We start from the raw sequence: 14,852 nt of genomic DNA, 5'->3' as shown, positions 1-14,852 counted from the left end.
CGGCCTGATGACGTATGCACTTCTTCCGGTCCCCGGCGCTTCTCTCCAGCCCGAGCCAGGTCAGTGGGGAGTCCGGGCTGCCTCCCCCCCGCCCCGGCTCTGCGCGCCCAGGCGGGGGGTGGGCTCTTCCCGGGGGTGGGCTCTGCCGGGGGTGGGCCCGGACCTCGCACCCCGACGAACTACCCTCTGCTCTGCCGTGGCGCCCCGATGGCCGTGGGAGCGGGGGCCGCTCAAAGGTGGGCTGGGTTGGAGGAAGCGGCCTTGCAGTCGCTGCGTGGCCGGAGGCTTTAAGGCACCTGAGCCCAGCCTTCTTGGAGCTGGCGTCGCCAAAGCCCGTTTTCTCTACGTTCCGAGACCCGGGCGCCAGTTCTCCACATTGGTACTTCAGGGGTCGTCTGGATCGTGCCTGACCCACGACCCTGCTGTTCTTTTCCTTCCAGCATGATCCGCTGGGCCCCCAGCGCATCGCCTGGAAGAGCCCACTTAACCTGGACGAAGCTGTCGGCCTCCTCAGACCGCCCTTGAGGAGTATGACTGAGACACTATGGGCCACGCGCTGTGTGTCTGCTCTCGGGGAACTGTCATCATTGACAATAAGCGCTACCTCTTCATCCAGAAACTGGGGGAGGGGTGAGTGTTTGGAAATCACTTAGCTAGTCCCCAGGGTTCTGGTGATTGAAGGACAGCAGTCTGCACATGATAGGGGCACAAAAGTTTTATTCTCTTAACCTTAATCCTTTAGCTCACCTGACAGAGCCTAGTGACACGGTAGTCAAGAAAGTGGATTCTGGAGCCAGGCCTCCTGGATCCACCTTGTGTGACCTTGAAAAGCCATGGTTTCTTCATCTGCTTAACGGAGATAATTGTCTTTTGTCGCTGATGGAGTTGTGAGGATTAAATGTGATAATGCGTATAAAACATCTCACCCAGTGCCTGGTTCCCAGCACTTGATAAATGTTGACTGTTACTCATGTAATATTTATGGAGGATTTGTCATGTGCAGAGCAGTGCATTGTGACCAAAGTACCTCCAGGGATTACTGTGTTCCTACTCTTGAGTCCAAAGTGTAAAATCTTCAGACTTCTCTTGAAGCCACATCTTGGGAGGGTTTCTGCTAACTGGGAAAGATACCCCCCTCCCCTTCTCCCCAGGGAGTTCCTCTGGGTCCAAGCCGTATGGGAGATGACTGTGGTCCTTCACTGACCCCTTTGGCCCACAGTGGGTTCAGCTATGTGGACCTAGTGGAGGGCTTACATGATGGACACTTCTACGCCCTGAAGCGGATCCTGTGTCACGAGCAGCAGGATCGGGAGGAGGCCCAACGAGAAGCAGACATGCATCGCCTCTTCCGTCACCCCAACATCCTTCGCCTTGTGGCTTCTTGTCTGAGGGAGCGGGGCACTAAACATGAGGCCTGGTTGCTGCTGCCCTTCTTCAAGGTCAGAAAGTCTCCTGGCAATGGAGGGGCTTGCAACAGAGTCATCTACCGAGGGCTGTGTGAGTAGCCAAGCATGTTAGGAAGCAGAGACCATGACCTGGGGTTGACTGTTTCAGATTTGGGGTCTAGTGGGACTGTGAGGTGTGTAGTGTGTGTGGTGAAAGAGTTGCTAGGCTCTGACACAGGGAAGGGATCAGGCTGAGGGAGCAGAGGCTCAGAAAACATGTCCAACTATGGGGAAACTTGTGTTGCAGAGGGGTACGCTGTGGAACGAGATAGAAAGGCTGAAGGACAAAGGCAACTTCTTGACTGAAGATCAAATCCTTCAGCTGCTGCTGGGTATCTGCAGAGGCCTTGAGGCCATTCATGCCAGAGGTTTTGCCCACAGGTCAGTGGGAGGGCCCTGTGTGCTTATGGGGCAGAAAGGAAGAACCTTACCAAAAGGAATGAGAGGCCTCTGCTCTCCTCCCAAGGAACAGTCCCCATGATTCTTTTGCCCCCAGGGATTCTAGCCTCCCAATCCAGGGATGCTCATGGGTCATTTCCACTTCCCTACAGGGACCTGAAGCCCACTAATATCTTGCTTGGAGATGAGGGGCAGCCGGTTTTAATGGACTTGGGTTCCATGAATCAAGCTTGCATCCATGTGGAGGGCTCCCGCCAGGCTCTGGCCCTGCAGGTAAGAGTGTCCAGGTTCCTTTGCCCTCCTGTTCCGCATCCTCCACCTTTTCTCTTGCATTCCCCCAATTTGGTCACATAACTGTGACCTGTGCCCCTTGTTTGAACTGTTCCAGGACTGGGCAGCCCAGCGGTGCACCATCTCCTACCGGGCCCCGGAGCTCTTCTCCGTGCAGAGCCACTGTGTCATCGACGAGCGGACTGACGTCTGGGTGAGGAGCGTGTGGCTGGGCACATGGGTGGGGAGGAGTGCTACTCTGTACCTGCTGCGCGGCAGAGGGGCAGGGCTTTGGGTTCGAGTGCATGGGGCCCCAGGAACCGTGTATGTCCCCATCCCCCTCGACTTCCTTCCTGGGAACTGTCGCTGACACTGTACTCAGCTGCTCAGGAAGTGGTATAATCCTGCCCTTTGAACAGAGCGAGCACAGCGAAGTGTCAGGGCTGAAGGCAGTGGCTAGGCACGGGGTGCAGAGGCCTCCAGCTAACGGGTGGTTTCTCTGGACCCTGGTGGTGTCGTGTGGCTGAAGGTCAGCATATTCTTTTTAGCTTCTGTAGTCACCTTTTAGTACAAAATTAAGAGGAGAGATACCACCTCCATTGGTCCCCTGTCAAGGAATAACCAAGTTATGCTCAGTCCTTAGGCTGCGTGCTATATGCCATGATGTTTGGGGAAGGCCCATATGACATGGTGTTCCAGAAGGGTGACAGTGTGGCCCTTGCTGTGCAGAACCAACTCAGCATCCCGCAGAGCCCCAGGTGAGCAATAGAGGGGGCACCCACCACTTCATACTCCTCCCTGACGTTAGCGGAGTTGGAACCTTGGCACGGGGAATAGGAACCCTCTGATCACCCTGCCCGCCTCCTTCCACAGGCATTCTTCAGCCTTGCGGCAGCTGCTCACCTCAATGATGACTGTAGACCCCCAGCAGCGCCCTCCCATTTCTGTCCTCCTCAGTCGGTTAGAGGCACTGCAGCCCCCAGCTTCGGGCCAGCACAGCACCCAGATCTGAACCAACCAGTGGCCACGTTGAGAAGGTGGTCCCTGTGCCTTGGAAGGAGCCTCCCGTCCCTCATTAGAATCTCCGTCCAGTCTCTCCAGGACTGCTGTCTTGTTGTTGGGGGCAGGCGGATGGGGACAGTCAACTCAGTCTTATTTCTCTGCTTCTGCTCTCTTATCTCCGAGAGCAACAACTGGACAGAGGGACTGACTGAGTTGGGGTGGATGAGGGTGGGAGATGGGGAAAGGGAAACTGATAGAACCTAGAAAGGCTCTGAGCAGGACTGCTGAGCTTACATCATGGTCTGCCTTCACATCTGGGAGCAGGAGAATGTATAAATAGAAGAATAAAGTGAAAGCAGCTTGGTGTGGATCTTGGTCTCATTGTTCCTGGAGTGAGAGAGAAGAGGTGCCAGGGGCCCCAGGTCTGGTTGCCATTTCCAAGGGAACAGACAGGGAAGAAGGACTGGCGTAGTGAGGAATGGCATGACTTTGTCATTCTGCCTAAGGAGACAGGTGTCCTTATCTTAAATCTGGCTACCTGGAAGGAGGCAATTCTTCTCCTAGCTTGCCTTAGTCAAAAACTTAAAAGCTGTTCTGGATCGAGCCGGCTTCTCTGCTCAGAACTGGGACCAGGGCTCCCCAGAAACTTGTTCAATTTGTTTTTTCCTTCATTCCCAGGAGTGGGTAGCTGAGTCAAAGCAGCCCAGCCGGTTTGCCAGGCAAGGGCTTCTGGGTGGAGACACCTAAGGAAGCTTTTGGACAGCAACTTAACAGGCCTCTCCCAGCCTCAGCCCGGGGGCAAGGGGAGTGGAGGTGGCAGCCATTTGGCCCACAGTTTCTCCCAGAGGGTTCTAGCTCACACATGGTTAATGATTAATGAGGCCAGTGTGGTGTGGCAGTATCCAGCTGCCACTTTCCTGCCCTACTCTGCTGAGTAAACAGGGGCCCTGCCTTTGCCGGGCTTGAGACCTGTTCCCTAGGGAAGGGCACTGCGTCCCTGAATCACCAGGGAGGGGGAGGGAAGGGCAGGGTTGACATCTTCTGCTCCGGAGATTGAAGCTTCATCCCCTGCCCCCCTTCCCCAACCAGGCTCACCCCCATGTGCCGACGTCGATGTGGGTCCTGGGGTGCCTATTAGCAATGTTGGAATTTTCCCCAGGGCCCTGGTGGGAGGCTCCCCTGGCTAGCTTAGAGGCTGAGGCCAGAAAAAAAGAACAAACAGAGGGGAGACGACCTGACTTTTAATGGCACAGCCCTAGGTCCCAGCAATGCAGCAAGAGAGACAGCTGTGCGAAGCTGCTCGGAGGTGCAGTGACACACACAACTCTAGGAGCTCGCCCTTGTCCCCTCCCATCCCCCAAGCTCATGACTAGGCTCTATGCCCAGGAACTGAGGGCCAGCCCGGCCCCGCTCCCAGGCCCTCATCACGCACAGAGGTGCCTGGGCCAAGCTTCCAGAGTCGGTGAATGCAGAAGCAGCAGGAAGAATAGGGTAACAGTCTAACTGAAATACAGAAACTGCTAGACTTAAACTCCTACTTTGGAAAGGAAGTGAAAACTTGTATCTTTCAACAGCTTGTGGCTGGACAGACAGGTCCGGGAGTCAGTCCTCATTTCCTCTCTACCATCCTGGGCGCCCCCGGGGTCTTACATCAAGGTCCCCGGGGTCACGTTTCCTTAGGCCTGGCAAGGACCCCTTGGCAGGTCTCACCTTCAGCCACAGAAGGGAAAAGGGTCATAGGCAGCAAAGAATGAGGGCGGCAGCAGAAGCAGCGGGCGGCCACAGCACAGACGGGAAGGCAGCAGAGGCTCAAGCACTCACAGAGGGGACAAGGAACCGTGCAAGGAGACTGTTTATTTCGAAAGGATTTTGCAATAAACATAGTGAGTGGGCTCCAGGCAGCTGTTCTATTCTTCTCCCTCATCCTCGTCCTCATAGGAGTCGATGCCCACCTCCTCGTAATCCTTCTCCAGGGCCGCCATATCCTCCCGGGCCTCCGAGAACTCCCCCTCCTCCATGCCCTCGCCCACGTACCAGTGCACAAAGGCCCTCTTGGCATACATCAGGTCGAACTTGTGGTCCAGGCGGGCCCAGGCCTCGGCGATGGCGGTCGTGTTGCTCAGCATGCACACGGCGCGCTGCACCTTGGCCAGGTCGCCCCCGGGCACCACGGTGGGGGGCTGGTAGTTGATCCCAACCTTGAAGCCCGTGGGGCACCAGTCCACAAACTGAATACTGCGCTTGGTCTTGATGGCGGCGATGGCGGCGTTGACGTCCTTGGGCACCACGTCGCCCCGGTACAGCAGGCAGCAGGCCATGTACTTGCCGTGACGGGGGTCACACTTCACCATCTGGTTGGCGGGCTCGAAGCAGGCGTTGGTGATCTCGGCCACTGACAGCTGCTCGTGGTAGGCCTTCTCCGCAGAGATGACGGGCGCGTAGGTGGCCAGGGGGAAGTGGATGCGAGGGTAGGGCACCAGGTTGGTCTGGAACTCCGTCAGGTCCACGTTGAGGGCCCCGTCGAAGCGCAGGGAGGCCGTGATGGAGGACACGATCTGGCTGATGAGCCGGTTGAGGTTGGTGTAGGTGGGGCGCTCGATGTCCAGGTTGCGGCGGCAGATGTCATAGATGGCCTCGTTGTCTACCATGAAGGCACAGTCCGAGTGCTCCAGGGTGGTGTGGGTGGTCAGGATGGAGTTGTAGGGCTCCACCACGGCCGTGGACACCTGGGGGGCGGGGTAGATGGAGAACTCCAGCTTGGATTTCTTGCCGTAGTCAACGGAGAGCCGCTCCATCAGGAGTGAGGTGAAGCCCGAGCCGGTGCCCCCTCCGAAGCTGTGGAACACCAGGAAGCCCTGGAGTCCTGTGCACTGGTCAGACTGAAAGGCAGGAAAGAGAAAGAGTAGTGTAGGTAGGCCAGGGGCCTGAGAAACTCTACCTTCTGGCTCCACAAAAGCCTAAACTCTTTCAGGACTCAAGGCAGATACTAGAAAGTATCTCATAGTGGCAGCATGCTCTGGAACACATAAAATTAGAGATGACCCCCCCCCAAAATGGATCCTGACAAAACTATGTTCCTGACCATTAGCATCATCTCAAAAGCCCCCTCCCTTCCATCCCAAATTCTCACCAGCTTGCGGATCCGGTCCAGGACTGGGTCAATGATCTCCTTGCCGATGGTATAGTGACCACGGGCATAGTTGTTAGCAGCATCCTCCTTCCCCGTGATGAGCTGTTCTGGGTGGAAGAGCTGCCGGTATGGGCCATTTCGGATCTCATCTGGAAGGGCGCAAACACATCATTAGGGCACAAACCACAAGGCTGTGCTCAGCAGGGATCTCCCTCCCCCAGTGTGGCAGCTGCGGTCAGATGTATGGAAAAGCTCATCCTTCTGCCAGCCTGTGATAGCAGTGTGTGAGAAACCCGGAGCCCGCCACCCAGGCTAGCCTGCGATCGGCCTCCTTTCTTCAGCTGCAAACAGGGCAAAGAGTTTGTAGGACCAGGAAAGCCAGGTCTAGACAGCAGCTCTCCAGAGAGAAGCTTAGAGTCACAGTCTGCTCCCCTCAGTTCCACCCCATCTTCATCTCACCAATCACAGTGGGTTCCAGATCCACAAACACAGCCCGGGGCACATGCTTCCCAGCACCGGTTTCACAGAAGAAGGTGGTGAAGGAGTCATCCCCTCCACCGATGGTCTTGTCGCTGGGCATCTGCCCATCAGGCTGGATCCCATGTTCCAGACAGTAGAGCTCCCAACAGGCATTGCCCATCTGGACACCTGCCTGCCCCACATGGACTGAGATGCATTCGCGCTGAGGAATAAAGAGAGGCGACACAGCATAAGCCCCACATCTGCAGTCCTCACCTCATGAGCCTCTCTTCCACTCTATCACCTACCGGCTAGGATGATTCAGTTGGCGAAAGTGGAGGTGTGGGGCTGGGCAGAGGTCGGAAGAGGCTGGTAGCCTGCCCAGGCTCCCCCGCATAGGACTTAACAACTGGAAACACCCACCCAGTAGGGCAAATCCCTTAGCCCACTTCTCTGTGGGGACCTTGTCAAGTAAGAGCTGTGGCTCCACATGACCCTGCCACGCTGAGAAGGCACTCAGGGAGGACAGAGAGGGCAAGTGCATATGAAAGACAGGCAGACACTGCAGTAACAGACAAGGACACGCACCTTCTCAGCTGTTTCCAGCTTTCTACTCCCAAAGCCACCTTCTCCAGCCTGAGAAGGGACAGGTTTTCCAGAGGCATGAGTGTATAGCCAGAAGCCCTCAAGGGGAACAACTAGAATTTCTTAGAACCCTCTCCCCCTTTCTTTCCCACAAGAAAGAAGACAGATGTCTCAGCCTTCTGGCCTGGCATCAATTGACCACACACCCTGACCATCAGGATGCCCTCTCCCCCACCTTTAAATCCCATCTGGCTCTGGGGATCAATCCCAGCTGGCTCCTCTCCCCACCTCCACCCCCGCACTCTGGGTGTCTTCACCACCTTCATCCACCGTGCAGCCCTCACGGAAATAGCAGAGAATGCAGATGGCAGGCACAGGCAATAAGGGCTGTGGGCACTGGGGCACTCGCAGCCTTAGGCTCATCCCTGCCAGTCTGAAATTAACCCCTAAAGAGCCAAAGTGGTGCGGCGCAGGGCCCCGCGCAGCCTCCCTTGCCAACACCGAAATGGCGGGGTGACGGTTTCCAAATACCCAGAAAAGGAAGCGGAACCTGCGGTGAGGCCCCAGAGGTAACCCGCCTTGCCCTGCAGAGGGTGAGCGCCATCCTGCACCCGGGCCCTGCATTCGCCCCCCTTCTAGATTCTTTCCAGTTACATCCCAGCCGAAAGTGAAGATTGGATTTCGGCCCCGGTTCCTGGGCTATAAATACCACCCCCCTACACACACCTCTTTCCCCTCCCCCCAACCTGGCCTGGGCCGGCGCTCTCGCTCAGCGCCAGCTGTCTCTGCCCGTCCGTTCACTCGGCTCCGGGTGGAGAGGGGCCGGCTCGCCTCACAACGCCGAACCCCATTCCCGCCACCCCTCCCGGCTCAGAAGCGGGGTGCTGAGTCACCGGGGGGGGGGAGCTGTGGGTAGGAGGGATGCACACACAGTAAGAGGAAAAGGGGATGCTGGACCAAGTAATCTGACCCCCTACCACCTTCTTGGGCTAAGCACGTGTTCGGTCAGATCCAGGGAGCGGGGATCCGGGTGGGGGGGAGGCTAGGGGCGGAGGGCAGCCCAGCGGGTCTCCCTCATCCGCGGAAAGGACTGGGCGCGGGATCACGACTCCCCTTCAGGAGGGTTAGGGCACAAATGCTTGGCGGAGCAGGAGGCGATTTCCAGAAGGACTCCTCTCACCTAGCGAAGAATCCCACCCCACTCCATTCCCCTTCCCCAGCCTCCAAAAGTGGACAGCACGGCTCGGCCAAAGTCACCAGAAGAGAGTGGGGGTGGGGGAATGCACAAACCCTCGCACCTCCTCGAGACCGGGAACGTCGGATGGAGGGTCCCGAAGGAAAAGGGTAATAAGGGGAGGGGCGCGATCCCCGCGGGGCCGCACTCACCATGGTGAGTCCGGGCGGTGGGTCTCACGTAGAGTCCGGGTGACGGGTCTCAGTGAGAACTGCGCTAGCTGCAGTGCCGCACAGCTCTTATAGGCAGGGGGCGGGGCCCGCGCGCTGCGCTCGCCCACTAGGGGCTGAGCGGCCCGGAGGCCACGCCCCCGAATGGTAGGCGGCCCCCGAGGGGTGGGGTGAGGGCGGGTCCCCTCCCCCTGCACTGTCCTGGCCTCTCACCTGTCGGATTTGGGTTAGGTGTAGCGATCCCGACCTTAGCCCTTCGCTCCAGGTTTTGAGCCGACACCCTGGGCTCCCGATCTCCACTGCAGGGGCGCAGGGCGCGGTGCCAGGGCGCATCTCGCCTGCACCTGAGTCATGGGGGCGCCCATCGCCCAAGTGTTCTGACTTAGGCCGAGTGCTGTAGAGGCTGTCCTTGCGAAGTGGCTGCAGTGGGCCTTCGCCCGTGCCCCCCTCCCCGCCCTGCCTCCCTGGAGGCTCTGGCCAGTTCCGGGGAAACCCCTTACAGCGACACACGGCCTGCTGGTCCTCGGCCGGGACGGCTGGCCTTCGCCAATGCCTGTGGGCGGCCGAGGACCAGGAGCTGCACAGTCTGAGCCCCAGGGTGCCGATCCCTCAGAGTACCCCACAGAGCTGAGCCCTGCAGCCTGTCTGCGAGGGCCGACCCCAGGAATCTGGCGCGGCTCGCCGGCTGCGCGCGGGTCAGTGGCCCCGTCATCAACGCCGTCACTATTAGCGAGCCCTCGCCACCGCCACCTGCCCGCTTCCCTGCTGCCAGAACCGCCAGAGCTCTAGGCGGAAGCCCTCGGGACCCGGATTCGCATCCGGACTGCCGATGTGACCTTGGGCAGGTGACCTAACCTCACTGTGTCCTTGGCATATTCATCGGTGAAAAGGAGACAGTGATTCCACATTGTCTGCATTGTTGTGAGGTATCAAAATGTGTGTTGACTCATGAGGAAAAAAAGTGGAGATTCTGGTATCATAGCTGAGTTTTGACTTTCTCATCTTCTCCTGTTCCCCGCCGGGATCTGCGACCGGCATCTTAACGCCCTTGGCGCTCAGGCGGAGGCTTCAACAGCAGTTATTCCTTCTTTCCACATGTCATTTCCATTTCTTTCAAGAATGGCCTTTTCCATCTACTTTTTTTTAAAGATTTTATTTATTTATTTATTTATTTGAGAGCGAGAGAGCGGGAGAGGGAGAGGGAGCACAGAGGGAGAAGCAGACTCCCCGCTGAGCAGGGAGCCCCATACAGGCTCCCTGTATGACCCCAGCGGAAGGCAGCTGCTTAATCGACTGAGCCGTGCAGGCACCTCTTATCCATCTACTTCTGCTTTCCCTTACATACCTTACATTTTCTAGCTATCTCCCTTCACTGGGGAAATCATCAGGAAGTGCCCCATGTACCCATCGGCATGCCCTGAAGAAACCTGTCTCCCAGGCTGGTCCCTTGGAAAAAATTCACCTGCCTCTCCTACCATAGTGTTTCCTAGGACCAGAGCGGTCTGACAGCACAGTAGGCTAAAATAATGGCAATGGCAACTTCCTACCAACAGAGTATCTAATTGACACCTTACTTGGGCAAGGCATGGAAAGGAACACAGTGAAGCATGACAAGGTCTCTCTTCCCTATGCACTTGCCACATGGTTCGGAGAACAAGACTCTTTCATAAAAATGGAAAGTGGCAAGGGCATATAGTGAGGCTGCTTTGGGAAGTGGGGTCCTGGTCTCTACAGAGCAAGGACCCTTGGTGATAACAGAACATATGGTCTCTTGTAGACCTTCCCAGGCCCTCCTTTTTCCCTTGTGCATCCCCAATCTCAGCAGAATGAGTATGGTAAAAGACCTGAGCTCTCTCAGGCAAAACCCTAAACTCCTTTGACCTTCAGGTTCAGGTTCTTCCTTTGTGAAACAGGGATAACTTCAGATTGTGAGGACCAGATGAATGTAGGGATGTGTACATAGCAAAGCACCACGTAAGCAGCTGCATGGATTCTTAGAGCACCTTATTCGTTTTCTTTAGCGCATTAGCATACCAGGCTGCAGTTATTTGTGTACAGGTCCGTCTTAGAAATTGCAAACTCATTCCAGGTAAGGATTGGATCTTATTCATCTTTGTGTCCCTAGATCCTAGCATAGTGCTCAGCAGATAGTAAGCATTTGCTAAATGTGTGTCAGAAGAATTGTTTCACTTCAGAGATGGGAATAAAATTAGGATAGAACTCTAAGAAGCCAGAAGCTGCAAATTGGCAGCCTGAAGACCAAGTTCCCTCTCAGAATTGTTTTGTTTGACCTTCACAGTGTTCATCCCCACAGCATTTAGAATATGAAAAAAAGCAGGAACTACCTTTGTGCTGGAGCATTCCCAAGACCACCCCCATGTCAGGAGATTTACTAGAAGGACTCAGCATAAAGTTAATAAATAACCCCCTAGCTAAGGTTTATTACAGTGATGTAGGAAGGCTGCACAGCTGGATCATAAAGGGAAAAGACACAAGCGGAATCTATGTCCTCTCCCTCCCAGGAGGGCTCACACAGCATTCTCTTCCTCCAAAATGAAAATGGAGCAACATTTCCCTGCAGTGGTTCTGCCCAAGGAAGCCTGTTAGAGACTCAGCACCTAAGGTTTATGGTGAGGGCTGGTCACATAGACACCTCTGCCTTGCACATACCCAAATTCCAGACTCCTAGAAGAAAAGCAGCTGTTCAGCATAAACCATATTCTTTAAAAAAAAAGATTTATTGATTTATTTATTCATTTATTTGAGGGGGGAGGGGCAGAGAGAAAGGGAGAGAGAGAATTGTAAGCAGGCTCCACACTAATGCTAATGCGGGGCTCAATCTCATAACCCTGAGAACATGACCTGAGCTGAAATCAAGAGTCAGACACTTAACCAACTGAGCCACCCAGGCACCCCTACAGCATAAACCACATTCTTTACACACACAGTCTAGGCACAACAAATCATCCTGATCCTTTAACCATTGACTTGAAAACACTCTAAAAGCCAAGTTCTCGGATGCCAGCCAAGGGCCGATTTTACAAGAAGACCTTTCTAAGGAGCAGTCTCAACCTGCTGTGTTAACTCTTTCTGCACAGTCATATAAAAATCCAGATTTCTAGCTTATCTTGAAAAGAATTGGAAGATCTGGCTATATCAGGCCTGCATTCCCATTTAGCAACTGTGATAGGCAGAGTTAATAGTCCCCCAAAGATGTCCACATTTTAATCCCTGGACCCTCTGACTGTGTTACCTTACATGGCAGAAGACTGCAGATGTGACTTAAGGTAAAGATCTTGAGGTGAGGTTCTCCTTCCTTTTCTGGGTGGGCCAATATAATCACAAAAGTCTTCATAAGTGGAAGAAGGAGACAGGAGAGCCAGAGTCAAGGAAGAAGAGGTCAGAAGCAGAGGTCAAAGTGATGTCATTATTGGCTTTCAAGATGGAAGGAAGCCATGAGTCAAGAAATATGAGCAGTCTCTAGAAGAAGGAAAAGGCAAGGAGCAGACTCTCCTCTAGAATCTCTAGAAGGAAGGCAACCCTGCCAACCCCTTGAGTTTATTTATACCTAAATAGGTTCTGGTATTAATTCCAGTGGGGGATGGGGTGGGGAGGGCTTCCCCATACACCACCAAACAACGCTCAGACACCTGCAGGGTGTCTTAAGAGTTTAACTCAATTCTGCCACTATCTACTAGAGATAGCATCAGATTCCACAAGCTGAGGGTACTGTCCTATACAACTGCCTCTCCAGCACCCCTGTTGTTCCCTGGGCTTCGGACCAACTGGCTATAAATTAGAGGTTCCCATGGTCTCCTCTTGGGTTTGATTAATTTTCTAGAGTGCCTGACAGCACTCAGATGTTTCACTTACTGTATCATTGGTTTATTATAAAAGAATATAAATCAGGAATAGCCAGATGGAAGAGATGCATAGGGCAAGGTGTGGGGAAAGGACAAGGAGTTTCTATGCCCTTTCCAGGCATGCCACTCTCCCAGTATTTCCACATGTTCACCAACCTAGAAACTCTCCAAACCCCATCCTTTTGGGTTTCTATGGAGGCTCATTACATAGGCATGGTTGTTGAATCATTGACCGTTGGTGTTTGCATTCACTCTCCAGCCCCTCTCCCCTCTCTGGAGGTGAAGAAGGGACTGAAAGTTCCAACCCTCTAACACTTGGTTGGTTCTACTGGCAACCAGCCCCCAACGTTAGGTGCTTTCCAAACCTTAGGTGCTTATGTCATTAGCATAACAAAAGATATCTTTATCACTCTCAACACTTATGAAATTCCAAGGGTTTTAGCAGCTGTGAGCCAGGAATCCTAGACAAAGACTGAATATATATGAGGAATATATTTTGGTCATCTGAATAACCACATAAATATTTTTCTTATAAATCATAGTATTGTAATCCCCATAAGACCTCTTTTGGACTTCTGATCTCCAGAACTATACGATAATAAATTTATGTTGTTTTAAGCTACTAAGTCTGTAACACTTTGTTACCACAGCAGTAGGAAACCAGTAGGGCAACAAATGGAGTGGGGTGGTGACTACCTTCTTAGGATGGACAGCAAGCTGCTCCAAATCACTCAGTTCACGATTTAGCATCATATGATCAACTGTAACATATTTATGTTACCCTGGCCCTTAGCAAGGAGTTTATAACCCCTGAGCAGGGCTTCTGGCAGGCAAGATGGAGAAGACAAAGGTGCAAGGAGAAATGTCCAAGGCATGTTAATGGAATACAGATTCTGCTTCTGCCTCTGTGTGTGTGTGTGTGTGCATACGCTCGTGTATGTGTGCACATGACTGTGAGTGTGTATGTATCTCCTGAATTAGGGCCATAATGTCTGGATGGGTATACAGGTAGCAATCTATATTACCAGATTAAAAACTTGAACATTTTTTTAAAGATTTTATTCGTTTATTTGAGAGAGAGAGAGAGAGAGCATGAGAGGGGGGAAGGTCAGAGGGAGAAGCAGACTCCCCGCTGAGCAGGGAGCCTGATGTGGGACTCGATCCCAGGACCCTGGGGTCACGACCTGAGCTGAAAGCAGATGTTTAACCAACTGAGCCACCCAGGCACCCCGAGAACTTGGACATCCACATACATGTACAGAATCTAGAAGATGATGCCGGGCACTTCTTCATTTTCCCAAATGAGTCACTGCTTAGTCTGTCTGCCCTACAAGGGTGTCCAGCAGACCACTCTCTCTCTTTGGATCTCTTTCCCCCTTCCCCTTGCCCTTTGTTATCTCCATCTTTTCTAACCCCTTCCCAGAGTCTCACCTCTGTCTTGGAGCAGTGCAGCAGGGTCCTCAAATTTAAAATGTCTCCAGTGATTCCATCTGGGAAAGGTGGAACTGAGCCTTAGTGCACATCCTTCCAATTTTTTAGACTGGACCATCTACCAGCTGTCCTCCTTCCCACAGCACAATCTTTCCAAAGGGATATCTTCACGTCTTCTCTCCTCTTCACTGTCCACGCAGGCTTGGTTCACATGCTCTGCTGGGATGCTCTTGCCAAAGTCCCTAGTGACTTCCAACTGACCAAAGCCAAAGATCACGTTTTTACATCTTTTTCAGCCTCTCACCAATATTTGAGATAGTTGATCCTTCCTTCCCCCTTGAAACACTTTCTTCTTGGCTTCAATGACACACCCCTCTCTTGGTCCCAGCCATTCCTTTTTGGTCGTCTTTGACGGCTTACCCCTAATAGGTGTTTCCCATAGCTCAGTCCCAGGCTCTCTCTTTTCCTCCCTGAAGGGTCAATTGTTGAAGGTAAGTGAAGAGTATATGGGGTTTTATTATATTATCTCCACTTTGGGGTGTATTTTTAAACGTCCTTAATAAAAAGTTACTGTAACATTTTAGGGTTATTAAAAAAGAATGTATACATTCACAACCAAAGAGAAAGAATAGAATAGAAAGAAATATCACCTTTGTGCTGATAAGTCTCAAATTTATATGTCCTTTAGGACTTCTCTGAATATCAGACTCACATGCTTATTTGCTTTTTTGACATTACCACTTAAAGCCTGTTAGACATCTCAAATATCACACATTCAAAGTAAAACTCCCAATGTTCCACTCTCACCCTGCTCCCTGCCAAAAATGTTTCTGTCCTAAGGCTTCCAAGGCTTCTACCCACGTG

General features: G+C 53.3%; 2 protein-coding genes across 5 annotated transcripts; one reads left to right on the top strand and one right to left on the bottom strand.

The window, feature by feature from the left end:
• The first annotated feature begins 25 nt into the window (after window positions 1–25).
• Window positions 26–3,486, top strand: STK16 (serine/threonine kinase 16). Of its 3 annotated transcripts, none has more exons than XM_028092246.2 (8): window positions 26–59; window positions 441–630; window positions 1,220–1,439; window positions 1,693–1,826; window positions 1,997–2,117; window positions 2,233–2,328; window positions 2,751–2,872; window positions 2,988–3,486. In XM_028092246.2, the coding sequence occupies exons 2-8, from the start codon at window positions 545–547 to the stop codon at window positions 3,124–3,126; spliced, it is 918 nt and encodes a 305-aa protein (XP_027948047.1). In that variant the 5' UTR covers window positions 26–59; window positions 441–544; the 3' UTR covers window positions 3,127–3,486. The 3 variants fall into 3 exon arrangements, with proteins under 3 accessions (XP_027948047.1, XP_027948045.1, XP_087877675.1); XM_028092244.2 differs by lacking the exon at window positions 26–59 and adding an exon at window positions 143–236; XM_088021549.1 differs by lacking the exon at window positions 26–59 and having other exon boundaries at window positions 562–630; window positions 1,152–1,439.
• A 1,464-nt stretch (window positions 3,487–4,950) lies between these two features.
• On the bottom strand, window positions 4,951–8,757 carry TUBA4A (tubulin alpha 4a). 2 transcript variants are annotated; one of them, XM_028092149.2, is made up of 4 exons: window positions 8,677–8,757; window positions 6,706–6,928; window positions 6,247–6,395; window positions 4,951–5,995 (listed from the first exon to the last, which is right to left on the bottom strand). In XM_028092149.2, the coding sequence occupies exons 1-4, from the start codon at window positions 8,677–8,679 to the stop codon at window positions 5,024–5,026; spliced, it is 1,347 nt and encodes a 448-aa protein (XP_027947950.1). In that variant the 5' UTR covers window positions 8,680–8,757; the 3' UTR covers window positions 4,951–5,023. The 2 variants fall into 2 exon arrangements, with proteins under 2 accessions (XP_027947950.1, XP_027947952.1); XM_028092151.2 differs by lacking the exon at window positions 8,677–8,757 and adding an exon at window positions 8,037–8,163.
• Between the last annotated feature and the right edge of the window lie 6,095 nt (window positions 8,758–14,852).

This window comes from Eumetopias jubatus, unplaced genomic scaffold, assembly GCF_037043125.1.
Source record: "Eumetopias jubatus isolate StellerSeaLion01/CBP00866 unplaced genomic scaffold, mEumJub1_p1.0 scaffold_3, whole genome shotgun sequence".
In the NCBI taxonomy this organism is placed as follows: domain Eukaryota; kingdom Metazoa; phylum Chordata; class Mammalia; order Carnivora; family Otariidae; genus Eumetopias; species Eumetopias jubatus.
Note: the sequence above shows the minus strand (reverse complement) of the source record. Positions and strands in the feature narration are given on the sequence as shown.